General features: G+C 41.5%; 2 protein-coding genes across 3 annotated transcripts in view; one reads left to right on the top strand and one right to left on the bottom strand.

The window, feature by feature from the left end:
* Nucleotides 1–3264, top strand: part of FBXL5 (F-box and leucine rich repeat protein 5) — a 59279-nt gene extending 56015 nt beyond the window's left edge. For both annotated transcript variants that reach the window (XM_036279343.1, XM_036279336.1), the window contains exon 11: nucleotides 2466–3264. In XM_036279343.1, the coding sequence (XP_036135236.1) occupies nucleotides 2466–2542 (77 nt within the window). In that variant the 3' untranslated portion in view covers nucleotides 2543–3264. The remainder of the gene's footprint in view (nucleotides 1–2465) is intronic.
* Nucleotides 3265–6678: 3414 nt separating this feature from the next.
* CC2D2A (coiled-coil and C2 domain containing 2A) overlaps nucleotides 6679–13494 on the bottom strand; it is a 116750-nt gene continuing 109934 nt past the window's right edge. The window contains exons 33-37 of the mRNA XM_036279367.1: nucleotides 12737–12871; nucleotides 11593–11715; nucleotides 10384–10442; nucleotides 8836–9013; nucleotides 6679–6867 (exon numbers count right to left, since the gene is read on the bottom strand). Coding sequence (XP_036135260.1) covers nucleotides 6679–6867; nucleotides 8836–9013; nucleotides 10384–10442; nucleotides 11593–11715; nucleotides 12737–12871 — 684 coding nt within the window. The remainder of the gene's footprint in view (nucleotides 6868–8835; nucleotides 9014–10383; nucleotides 10443–11592; nucleotides 11716–12736; nucleotides 12872–13494) is intronic.

The raw sequence follows: 13494 nt of genomic DNA, 5'->3' as shown, positions 1-13494 counted from the left end.
GTAGAAAGAGAAGCTGACACATAGTAGGATTGGGTTTCTGTCTACCAGTATAGGGCACATATTTTTTCTTTCACTATTATCCCTGCTAGCATCCCTTAGCTTCTGAGAACAAAGAGTGACCCAGGTAGCTGCATGGAGACTGAGGATGCTGGGTCCCTCTGTCATTTGGAGTGGATGGTAAAAACTGGTATTTGGAAAGATAGGGATCTTTAGAATAGCTTCCTTAATCCAGTTGGCTCCTTCAAAGGCTCCCTTTTATTTTCTCCCTTGAAAACCAGTAGCATACTTCACTTTTCATTTTCTCAGTCATTGTTTATGATTTTGTTTTTCTAGGCCACTGTTGAATTCACTATAAAGACATTTTGAAGTTTTTAAGGAGTTTTAGTTTGGAGAATTATACGAAGTCTCCATGTTTCTTTCCTCTTAGTTCTCCTTTTTAAAAAAATTTAGACAAGAATTACATACTGAGAAAATGACAATGAAGTACATTTTGCCGAAACCACCAGGTGAAGCATTTCCTCCTAGGTTCTAAGTGGCAAGGCAGGACAGCGACAGTGGAGCAGGGTTAGGGCTTGAAGAAAGGCACTAGCGGCTGGTGGGCACAGCAGTGATGAGGGGTGGTGGTGAGGCAGCAAGAAGGGACAGCATGGAGGTGGGTGGTGAACCACAGGGAAAAACCAGGTCACAGGCTGACAGTGGGAGAAGGTTTCAACCCCGAGGGCTCCTAAGGGGCATTTCTAATACATACCTGCTAATGTGCTAAGACACTTTGATGTTGGTTAAGATGACTAACCTTGTGTCTTATTTTAAGAGAAAGTAATCTTAACAAAAATGCTTCTTTGTGAATTTTAAATGTTTGACACATTCAACTTCTCATTTTAAAAACGGCAGATTTTAATTTTGGTTAAAAAAATGGGCTTGTGGTAATTCAGTTTTATATTTGAAATAATTTTAGATCTTTTATTGTGGAAAAATTTAAACCTATAAATATGGACTAATGTAATGAATGTATGTGTATCATTGGCTTTAGCAATTATAAACTGGCGGTCAATCTCTTCCCTATACCATTGCCCATTTCCATACCTGCTCCCCATGCCCCAGGCACCACGTTCATTTTGAAGTTAAACGTAAGTTAGAGTAAATAAAATGATAAGCTGTTGCCCACATGTTTGTAAAGTTCATTACTTTCTTTTCTTACTTGAAGATACATGATCACTTCTGTAGTGAAATATATGAACATTATGCTTCATCGATTGTGTATCCAAAGAGATTTGCCCTTTGTATTTTGTATATGCCATTTCAGAGATACAAGGAAAAGTTACATTCTGGGAAATAAGTGTGTTCTCCGTGTCCAGATGCAAGTAGTTATTTTCTTAGGTTGGTATTAGCATAGTGGCCTTTTGTGATTTTAAAAAACAAAACAAAGCTAATTTAAAATGTGCTCTGGTTAAACTACATGTCAATCCGGAGTACTGCAATTTTTCAATTATAACCCTTTGACAGTCTATAATAAAATTATATTTCATGTACTTTTTATATGATTTTTACATATCAATTGCAAGTGTTTTCGTTCTGATTGATGAGTCAAGAACTGTTAACTGCTCTTTATTTGTTCATGGCGTAGATATACTGAAAAAATTCAATATAGTTCAAACATCCTTCTCCACATTTGCCTGCCTTTGTGAAAACTGATTCATTCAAAGTAATTAACACTTGAATGTGTGCAATGATACCTCTTTTCTGACATTTTCTAATTCACAGACATGTTCCCTAATGGTCTTTTATCTAGTGCCTGGGTAGCATAATGTGACTGGGATAAAATGTCAGTTATTCTGCAAGTGTTATTACTATTCTTTGTAATTGAATCACATTTTTTATGTCTTGATATGTTTATTTAGTTAACCACTCATTATATACTTAATTCTGGGAGATAATTTCACTTAACCCTACCATATGATTTATTTTGGCTGTGGATGTTAGATAAAATATGACAAACATGTTAGGCCTACGTCTATATAGTTTTTAAGTTTTTTGAATATAATGCTTATTGTACTTGCTCAATTTGAATTTTTAGCTGATGTATACAGATAAGGCTGTTTCTGCCTTTGTTATATTTCTCGGCAGGATGTGCAGGGTGTAAGAAATCAGTTAAGCTGACCTGCCAGTCTTGCTTGTGGGGTATCTCCTTTTCTTCTTAGATTTTTATTTTATAAGAATGTTGCCAAAATATTATTTTTCTTCTTTCATTTAGCGTTTGGACCATAAAGGATACATTAGTTAAAGTCAAGCTATTGGCAGTTTTTGTGAATAAATTTTTATATAGTCATTGTGAGATTTTACTTCTGTTATAAATGCATTACTAGTAAAAAATAAAAAGTCAATGTTTAAAGCTCTAATAAAAGCAAGCTTATTTTTATGTGATCCCTAAGAAATTCCTCCTTTCACACTTTCCTGTTTTTATACAGGTCCTCATGCCGATACCGCCAGCGGATGCCAGAATTTGCAGTGTGGTTTTCGAGCCTGCTGCCGCTCTGGCGAATGACCCTTGACTTCTGACCTTTGTCGACTTCATTTAGCTGAGCAGGCTTCCTTTCATGCACTTTACTTGTAGCACATTTCTTGTGTTAACCATCCCTTTTGGAGTGTGACTTGTTTTGGCCCTATTCCTTACAGCCTCAGAAATCTTAAAATTTACCAGTGAATTATATGTACAGTGTCGTTTCTCTTGCAAATCATATTTTTGTTTTAGAAAGGGATTAGGTCTTTTCATGAGGATGAGAACAGTTTTATCAGATTTCTTTTAATTTGAATGCTTTGAAAATAATGTCACTAATGCCTTGCCATTTAAAGTATTTTTTAGATTATTTTGAGTTTTAAGGTCAGTGGGGTTACTGGTTCCTTTCTATGTAAACACTGTAGCAAGCTTTGCAGATCTTTTCAGACAGACACTTCTGAAGTGTTATTTTCAAAGACTGCACATTTTGGAAACTAACCTGTTTTCCATCATATCTCCTTTATTTGAACGATTCTCCGAAGGCCGATTCAAACATACCCACATGTAAGACTCTAAGATTCTAGAATAAACTGGCTCCGTGGTGGTAGCCCAGGGAGCTAGCAGCGCACCAGTTTACTTGTATTTGCTTCTTAAAGAGCCCTGGTTCCCACTGCTGTCCCTCATTGTCAGATTTGGAGGGAGATTTTTAGAAATTCCACAATCATTTGAAGAAATGTATAAATAAAATCTACTTTGAGGACTTTAACAAGAAATGTCTTTTGTGTCTTGATTTTATTATAAATCTCAGTGCAGGTTTACTTTAATGTTAAATAAGGACTAAATGTTTTAGCTCCCATGAAATCCTAGCCTTGATAAACAGTTTTAGACAGATAACTAATTTTGTTGAGCTGAATTTTTAAAAAATCATCTAGTCAAAATTTGAATTTGAAAGCTTATTGTCATTGCCATGTGGAGACCTGCCATTCAGAAAGGTACATACATATGTGTCCATGTTTTATAGTGCGATATAGAATTCTACGTCACGGAGGAGTGGAGTGGGCAGCATGCACCACACTGCAGAGCTGGGAGGAGCAAGTCGGCGCGGGGTCCTGTCGTTTGTTGTCCCGGGGCTTGTTTTATTGGGGGCTGGGAGGACTAGGAGAGAGACTATAGGCAGACAGGTTTCAGTTCAGGCTAAGAGAAAACTTTAGACAAAGGTCTGTGAAGATGAAAGAAGAATCATTTGATGGGCATATAAATAAGGAGAATTCACACATGCTTTTAAATTTCACTAACATTTGAATCAAACACTCTAAGGGAAGATCAGCTCTCAAAGGTAGATATCTAATGACTGAAAGTTTACCTTTCTCTAAGGGTTCTCTCATTTTGGTTCCATTCCTGTTAACATTTGCAAAATAAATGATGGACCCACCACAAGTTTCTTGCAGGGCGGCTGTGTGAGCAGACCATCTTTCTGAGTTTGTAGCTCTTAAACTTAAGTTGTATGTCTTTCGTAGTACTGCTTATGCCTTGGCTTGTCCTTTAACGTCTGGTCTAACCACGTGTAAAACTACTCGATTCCCTTACAGAACTTCAAATCTGAGCTTACCGAACAGTTACAGGGTCAGAAGTTTTATTTTGTAAGGTTGACTTTGGTAGTTATTTTTATTTCTCTAGATGTTTTATAAAGTTTATTTGAAAAGTTCATGTCAGGGACTATTTCAAGAAAACAAACTACAGGAATTTTTCTGCAGTGAGTGCCATCCAACCCTGTACTTTGTCTTATCTGTAGTTACATGAACTGCATGGTAAAATGACTCATCTGTAACCATGCCTGGGTCACCAAGGGAGGACTAAAGTTTATCTTCCTTTTAATCAGAAGACGGCATAACATTTTGGGTGGAAAGTTATGATATAATATTTATGTAAAATATCATGATTAAATAGTGTTTCAGGACTTGGCTCTAAATGTTATCCTTTTAAATTAATTAATTTGAGCAGCTAATTCCCCCAGGGGTTCCAGGTAATTGAGGTGTCTCCCTTTTGCTTTGTCCTATGCTGCTTGATGTTAGCAAACCATTAAATAGGAGTTGGCAGGCTTGACCCAAACTCACTTCATGTCAGCACTTGTCATGTGGGAACTGTTTTTCTGCTATCCACCTTCCCTCCAACTGCAGGGGGAGGTAGCATAATCTGCATTTAATTTTTATACGTTGTCGCTGTTCCATTAACTTGAGGGGATGGTTAATGTTTAATGATATACTTGGATTTTGTGATTGATTTCATGAACTATCGGAACTGCTCATTCTTAGAATATAAGGCAACGGTTAATGTCAAGTGCTGTGTGGTCCCTGACAGACATCAGGTGCTCGGAGCTGGGTAGTGTCCTCAGTACAGTAGACCCTTGAACAGCTTGGGTTTCCATTGTGCTGGTCCACTTATACACGGTTTGTGGGGTTTTTTGTTTTTTTTTTCAGTAAATACCTCTACTGTTTTTGAGCCACAGTTGGGAGTCCGTGGATGTAGAGAGCCAAGTGTACGCAATGATGTACGCCATTTTACATAAGGGACTTAAACATCTGGGTCTGGGTGTTTGTGGGGGTGTCCTGGAACTAGTCCCCGGAGGATACCTTGGGACAACTAAGGTGTTTGGGAGCCAAAGGTTATGTGTGAATTTTTTTGTGGTGCCCCAACCGTGTTGTTCCAGGGTCAGCTGTATTTTACATGTACCGACTTGTTTAGTTACAACAATGAAGTAGGTAATGTGATCATCACCACCTTTTATAGGAGGAAAATAAGGAACAGGTTAAGTAACTTGTCCAAGGATTCCCAGCTAGTAAGTGGCAGAACGAGGCTTTCTCCAAAGCGCATGCTCTGAACTGCGATGCTGGTCTGTCTCTATATTGTTACACTGATAGTGACTAAGGGGCCAGTCTGTGAACTCTCCCTTTGGTTCAGAGGTTCAGAGGCATGTAAACACTTTACTGTAGATCCTGTTCCAGGTACATCAGTTGCTCGAAGCTAGAGGCGGTTTACATCACCAAGGACATCAGGCAATGCCTGGGAACATTTGTGGTTGTCAGCATTTTGCAGAGGGGAAGGAGGTAACTGGCATCTAGTGGGTAGAGGCAGCCCATGGGCTCTGCCAAGCATCTTACAATGCACAGGACAGCCTCCAACATCAAATATTTACATGGCCCTACATGTCAAAAAGGGCTGCTGTTGAGAAATCCTGTTTTATGTATCTATTGTGTGGACATCTTTCCATGTCAGCACATACATTTGAACCTCTTTAATGGCTTAGTATATAACATCTGTATTATCTGTCTTAGTTGAGGACCATGGACTGAATGGCTTAAGCAACAATTATGGTTCTGGAGGCTGGGAAGTCCGGGTCACGGTGCTGGCAGATCTGGTTTCTGCTGAGGGCTCTCATTCTGGTTTGCAGACAGCCATCTTCACACTGCATCACACGCGGCCGAGAGAGGACGCAAGCTGTCTCCGCTCTCACAATCCAGTTAACTCGCAAGGGCCCCACCTCCAAATGCCATTTACGAAGGAATCAGAATACCACTTCAAAATAGGAACTGGGTGGGTGGAGAACACAAACTTTCAGTCCATAGTAATGTCTAAATTTTTTAAACTACTTTCCTTTTGTTGACTATTTTAAAATATTTCCTCTTTTCCCCTAGAATACCGTATTGCTTCAACCTGTGGGTGGTGTATGTGCCTGTGTGTGTGTATGTGTGCATGTGTCCAGTTGCTTAGTATTTTGTAGGATATGGTCTCATGCATATTCAGCATTGAAAATGAAGTTTACATTGCAAAATTGTTCCTCCTTCCCTCAGGAAAGTTGTGTTGTTTTGCTGGGTCCTAAAAGCATGATTGATACTCTGCTGAACAGGCAAGGAGAAGGGTACTCCAAGTAGGAGGCGAGCAAGTGCAAAGGCACTGCGGCGTGAGGCTCACCGTGGAAGGGGGAACTGTGGCTATTCACTGAAGGTAGGGTCGAAGTGGCAGAGACAAGGCCGACTACTAAAGAAAAACACTTTCTTGTACCGTTTGAAAATTTGATTTAATTTGCAGATATTTTCTTCTGATGCAATTGATCAGTGTCACTTAAAAATATTCTCATATCCTAATTGTAGTTTTTACATGATATAAAAAATACACAATGAAAAAAGTTACCTGTTTCGTACAAGGGAGGCAACATAGATCCAGACAGACAAGACATTTTTGGGATATGGGTGGATATATACAGCTAAAGCAAATTCCACATTAGGAACGTCAATATTATGCACTCCAGTGCTGTACACCGCTTCAACCAAGGGCTTCAGCTCCGAATAGGGCATGTGCAGTGGAAAGCCAGAGAACTGAAGGGAGAAAACCAGATTTGTACATGTTAGCGAAGCTTAAAGATTTTATATTTTTTTCTCTGTCTACACATGCAATTCTCAATAAGTCTTCCTTGTGGCTCTCCAAGCCATTTATTAGTTCTGCCTCTCTGTTCAGCTGTATATTGGCAATACAGAAAACGGAGCGGGGCTCAGTGTCTTTAGTTGCTAGCATATTGACTTGGTATATAAGACACCTGCTAGTCACCCTCCACTGTTCCCGTCCCTCTTCCTGGGAGCCCCTTGTTTGCACAGTAACCCCTGTAATTCCAGGGCCCTAGGTTAAGCTAATCATTGCATCCTATCCCTCTGGCCACAGTGATTATCTACGTGGATTGGGCATGGGATCAAAGTGAGTTTCCGGAAACTTGCTAGGAATTTGGCAGTACATGTGTGTATTGTCAGTAGGAGTGAGTCCGGCACGGGAAAGCCAGCTTGATGCCATCACGTGGAGTAGGGCAGACTTGCGGAAAAGGCCTGATACATGGTCCTCACCTCTTTTACTTAAATAAGCCATTAACTTATTTTTATTGCTCAAGGATGTTTATGTTTTCTGTTACTTCAGAACTTGGCTGAAAACCTGGCCTTAAAAGTTAAAGGACATGTTTGTCAGTGAATAGAATTAAATGTCCAACTTCGTGCTGTTTGTCCAGCAAGGTGTACTGCCTTCGTTTGAGACTGCTTGCTGGGGTTTATTATCCAGCTATGGACACAGCACTACCAACAGGCAGTAGAGAGAATATATTGTCTATTAATGAGAATCTTTCTTAGCAATGAGAAGCAATTAGTATAAAATCATATCCTTTTAAAAAACCTGATTGAGAGTGGTTAGTTTCACCTTTATGCACAGTTGAGTCTGACATGAATTAGCCAGATGTTTTTATTTAAGACTTGCAATGTATTTTATACTTTTTAAATAGGATCATCTTATTAAAAAATGGTAATTTCATTTTAAAGAGGTTTTCTGCTATTTAATGATAGGTTAGTTACTGAGATTTGAACTTTCCTTTTTTGTTAATCCTCACCCAAGGATATTTTTCCTTTTTTTAAATTTTTTTTAGATAGAGTGGAAAGGAGGGAGGGGCGGAGGGAGGGAGAGAGAGGGAGAGAGGGAGAAAACATCGATGTGAGAGAGACACATCAATTGGTTGCTTTCCACACAACCCTGACCGGGGCTGGGGGATTGAACCTGCAACCCAGGTACATGCCCTTGAATGGAATTGAACCTGTGACCTTTCGGTCTGCAGGCTGATGCTCTGTATGCTGAGCCGAGCCAGCCAGGGTGAAATTTGAACTTTTAATTTACATTTTTTACTCTGCTACTTCATCCATATACTTTGTAGAGCAATGTAGGACTTTTTATTTGTATTTTTCAATCACAGTCTACCTTCAGTACCATTCTGCACCAGCTCCAGATGTACAGTAAGGGGCCGAAAAACCGTGAGGTCCAGAGTGGCCCCCCACTGCTTCAAGCCCCCACCTGGCCCCATGCCCATTTATCTCGACATTGTTGCCATAGTCCCATGCTGCAATCCATCCCTCTGGCTATTCTGCAACTACATACCAATTTGTACTGCTTAATCCCCCCCCCCCTTCTCCTCTGACAGCTGTCAGTCTGTTCTCTGTATCTATGAGTCTGTTTCCATTTTGTGTCTTTTGCTCATTAGATTCCACATACAAATGAAATCATACAGTGCTGCCTTTCTCTGACCCTGCTTATTTCACTTAGCACAATACCTTGTAGGTTCAACCGTGTTGCTGTGAAAGGTAAGAAAGAGTTCCTTCTCTTTTGTGGCCGAGTAGTAGTACATTGTGTAAATATCAGCTTTTTTCATCTACTCATCTACTGATGGGCCACTGTAGGAATTTTGATGTCGAAAACCCATTATGGAGCAATCTCCCACCGGAAAGGGACAGCCGGGGGCCGAGCGGAGAGCGGGCGCTTACCCGGCAGTCCCCGAGCTGCCTCCGCAGTTCTGCCCGGTGGTCCTCTTCTACCTCCTCTCCCCGGCTGCTCTCCAGCAGAGGCAGGAAGTGGCGCAGCGTGGAGGTGCAGTACCTGTTCCACCTCGTCAGGTGCCGCGGCCTCCAGTCCATGATTTTTTCTTTTAGTATTTTTTCAATCCTGTTTATAAAAAATAAACTCCATTTTTTGCTGATTTGACTTTTCTCTTTTAGACAAAAATCCAGTTTGAATGCACTGGGGACTCAGGGGGTTACAGGATCATGCTTGTGGTGCAGTTGTTTCACCAGGCGTGTCTAATACGGGCCAATCCCTGAGGGTTAACAAGTGAACACAGCGATCCTCGCCCTGGAAGGTGGTATGTGGTGGGGATGGGAAGTAGACCTGTGAATGGATAGCCTAAGGGTAACATGCTTGACCTGCAACACAAAAGAGGGAGCCCTGAATAAGGGGTACAGCTGCAGTCAATGCAGTCGGCAACAGATTTATCATCATGGCGTGTTTTATCACTTTGTTCGTTGGTGACATGTACACAGACAAATCGGACCCAGGCCGGAGGGGCGGGTTTGTGCCGAAAAGCTCCCACAGGCTGTGAGTGCCGCACACGGCTTCCCTTGCCTTCTGTTCATGAGGACTGTTTCCGTAAATTGCCTTAAAACTGCCTTTAAAATAGCCATCATCGTTGCAATTTACGTTTCGATACCCTGCCTTACAGTTAGTAGGATGGGGATGGGGTCTGAAGCGCGTGAGGCTCAAACACAGTGAAAGAGAGTAGCTGCCGCGTTCCGAGCCGTATTCCCTGGGCCCTGTCAGTGCTGCTCAGACGTTCCCCTTCGTCCTAACGTAAGCCCTCGCGGTAGGGCAATGTTTCCCCAGTTCGCCCACGAAGGGGACTGCTTGAGACGGCAAGTGACATGAAGGCTTCATTTGAATTTGAAATTCAGAGTGAACCGGTGTCTCCTAATAGTAACACCTTAAGCCGGGACCCGCCGAGTCACGGATGTTTGAGCTGCTCTGCGCAGAGCTGGAGGGCAAGGGCGCAGGGCCCGCAGGCTCAGATCCGGAGGCCCCGGTTCCACCTCTGCGCCTGCTTTCACATCTGCGAAACCGGGAGAACAGTTCTACTTTGCAGGATCATAAGGATTCTAGGGACTCAGCTAGGTTCTTACGAGCCTCCATGTTTAAGGTTTACGAATGGCTGAAGTCCGGCCAACCACTAATCGACAACAGGCATATGTAAACCGAGGACCAGTACCTGTCGAACAAAACCCCTGATGCTGAACTAATCTGAGGTGGAATTTTTGGAGAACTGCCAAGCACAGCTGGGGTTCACTTCTGTCTGCCCCACACCATGCTGCCCTGAGGTCTCCTTTCGAGCCACGGGATTTAGAGATCACATCTGTACTTGGGGGTCTATAATTGTGAATCAAAATTTAATTGCCCAAATGATTTCCCATTGCTCCAGGCTGAGAATCGGCTGGTTTGGAATGACACCCCTAGCGACAGACAGTGGCTTGACGGTGGCACGTGACCTGTCCTGGAGCTCCGCGGCAGCCGCTTTGTCTGTACGCTGGTAAGCAAGCTCTTCCGGCTGTAAAAGAGGAAGTCGTTCAGAAGTTCTGGAAACCACTCATTTGACTAGCTCTACATCCCTTTCTAAATCTTTTTTACAAATTATGAAATCTTGGACATTCAGATGTAGAAAATGATATAACTGATGCAGTGTACCCATGGCCCGTCTTAAGTAAAACATCAAGTTCTAGTTCTTCCTCAGTGACCCTTCTCTCTCGGCACAGAAGTAACCATGACCTGAATTTGTTTTCTAGCACATTCATTCTGCATCTGTAAGGTGCCTACTATGTGTCAGGTAATGGGCTGGCAATCAAACTTCCTGCCCCCAGGATATTTGCATCATAGTGGAGGTAGGCAAGTTAGCACAATGTGCTTATGATCTTACTGCAGACACAACGTCTCCCCAAACAATATACTGTATTGTATTGTTTTGCATGTTTTCTAAGCTATATAATAATTTAATACTGTGAATATACAACTTGTTTTTTCTCTTCATATTTAGAAATAAGAGCAAACATTTTTAGAGGGCTTACTGTAATTAATATTGATTCATTTGTGTAACAACTATAAACTACTCCATTAGGTACTGTAATTTATCCCTACGCTGTTCCAAGTCTTGGACTATTGCAAACACTCCCATTGAAAATCTTGTATATGTTACCTTGTACACATGGGAGAATTTCTCTAGGGCAGGGTTTATCAAACCTTTTTTTAAAAGTTTGATCACAGTAAAAAATACATTTTATATTACATACCCAGTATACACATATATATCTAGCTCTCAAACAAAAGTGGTATTAAAGAGTTCTCATGCTTATTACTTGCAATCTGTTTCCAGGATCCCTCTATATCAATTTTATGACATTAATTGAGGTGACACCATAATTTTAAAAATTACATAAAATAAATCTTGTGATGCTTTTTTATGTCATGGGCTCCTCATGTCAAAGCATCTCTTTCACATGTGTGCATACATGTGTGTGGTTCAAGGCGTGCTAGTGTATTTCTTACTGTGAGTTGAACTCAACTAAGTTTGAAAAACAAACATTATTTTAGACAAAATATCTAGGAGTAGAATTAAGGGTGAAAAATATCTGGCTACCCAGCACAGTGACTTCAAATTCTTCACTTTCTTTGTCTACATTTAATTATTATTAGAAGAAGTATACCTGAACACTGGAAAGGCCAGGGTATGGAAGGCTTCTTGAAAAGAAAGGTTTCCAAAGCTTGGGCTTGGTGACATCAAAATTTATCCTTAGTGGGGAGTCATATCGTTGAATATTAAACCAAATCTAACAAAGACAAGACCACATTAGCTTATCTGGTGTGAGATACATATGCACGTGCGTGTGTGCATGTGTGCATGTGTGTGCATGTGTGTGCATGTGTGTGCGTGTGTGTATGGAGAGGAGAAATCTGCTTTACAGTACCCTTCACAGTGAAATGGCCCCCAGACTGGGTGCAGCGAGAATCACCTAGTGGTACCTGTAAATCTCTCTTTTTTAAAAATAGGTTTTTATTGATTATTTTAGAGAGAGAAACATTGATGTGAGAGAGAAACATTGATCAGATGACTCCTGCACACCCCTACTGGGGATCAAGCCTGAAACCCGGGCATGTGCCCTGAGTGGGATTCAAACTGGGACCTCTCAGTCCACGGGATGATGCTCAGTCCACTGAGCCACACCGGCTAGGCTGTAAATCTCTCATAAGAAAAAGAAAGAAACTCAGTTTTCTCAGGTTATAACTCAAAGCACTATGAATTAGGCATTGTAAACTCTAGTTTGGACATGTAACAAGCACAGAGCCAAGACACAAACTCGGGTCCTCTGAATCTAATCGCGTGTTCTTTAACCTCATTCTGCTTCTTTGCAGGTTGGGTGACTAATTCAACCAAAACTTTTATTTAGGACAGTTGTGTAATTGTGCTCGACACTACATTTCTTTAAATGGCAAACGTGTAGCCCTGACCAGTGTGGCTCAGTTGGTTTGGAGTGTCGTCCTTTACATTGAAAGGTTGTGGGTTCGATTCCCAGTCAGGGCACATGCCAGGTTGTGGATTCGATCCCCATTTGGGGCGTGTACATGAAGCAACCATTTGATGTTTCTCTCTCACATCAATGTTTCTCTCTCTTTCTCTCCCTTCTCTCTAAAATCAATGAAAAACATATCCTCCAGTGAGGATAAAAAAAATAAAATAAATGGTATACGTGTATGTTTAAACTTTTGGGATACATAATTATTTAAGTTATTGGGTCAATTAATAAAGCAGCAGACAGCCAACCGTGTTTAAGAGGAGATGTTAATACTCACATTATCAGGACCTATTAAACAGCCCACGCTTTTTAAGGGACAGAACGTATCAAATTGTCCATAAAACTGTCCACTGCAGGGATTCCATAGTAAGTAGTGACTTGGCTCCCGAGTTAGCACATAGGCAGTTGGGCCCTAAGGGAAAGGGGCATTAAGAGAGTTTTCAGCCTCGAGCACAGTTTAGTGAACAAACAGGTCGTACTCTTGTCGCTCAACTAACACAGCCTCAGGTGGGCTGAAGAACGGTCCTTGATGGAATAAGCACCCCTGGCCTTTTCCTTCCCGCGAGACGCTTTCAGATGTTTAGAAGGCTGACTATGTCTGAACACGACTTCTGTGTCTAGTACATTAAGTAATATAATTGTGTAAATGCAGAGAAGATAATTTGACGAGATACACATCAAACCGTTAGCAGTGACTACGCCTGAGGAAGGGGTGGGAGTGGGGGTCGGAGCCTGAAGGAGGACTTAACTTTTTGCCTGGGATACTTCTATATCATTGGATTCTCTTTTTACAATGAGCATTTACTCATTTTTAGCTCCTGCATGGCTTCATGCTCAAGTAGCCTTCTGGGAAGGCCGGGATAAATGGTTACCGCAGTTTATAAAGCTCCGAGCTGTGACGTGACTTGCTCAGAGTCGCACAGCTCAGGAGTGGCAGAGCCTTGAACCCAGGCCCTGCGACTTCCCTGGTACCGGGCTGTCTGGAAGATACTGCTGAGAATGATTAGGATTCGGATCTGATGCTACCTGCCCAGC

Source organism: Molossus molossus, unplaced genomic scaffold (assembly GCF_014108415.1).
Source record: "Molossus molossus isolate mMolMol1 unplaced genomic scaffold, mMolMol1.p scaffold_m16_p_1, whole genome shotgun sequence".
NCBI lineage: Eukaryota > Metazoa > Chordata > Mammalia > Chiroptera > Molossidae > Molossus > Molossus molossus.
Note: the sequence above shows the minus strand (reverse complement) of the source record. Positions and strands in the feature narration are given on the sequence as shown.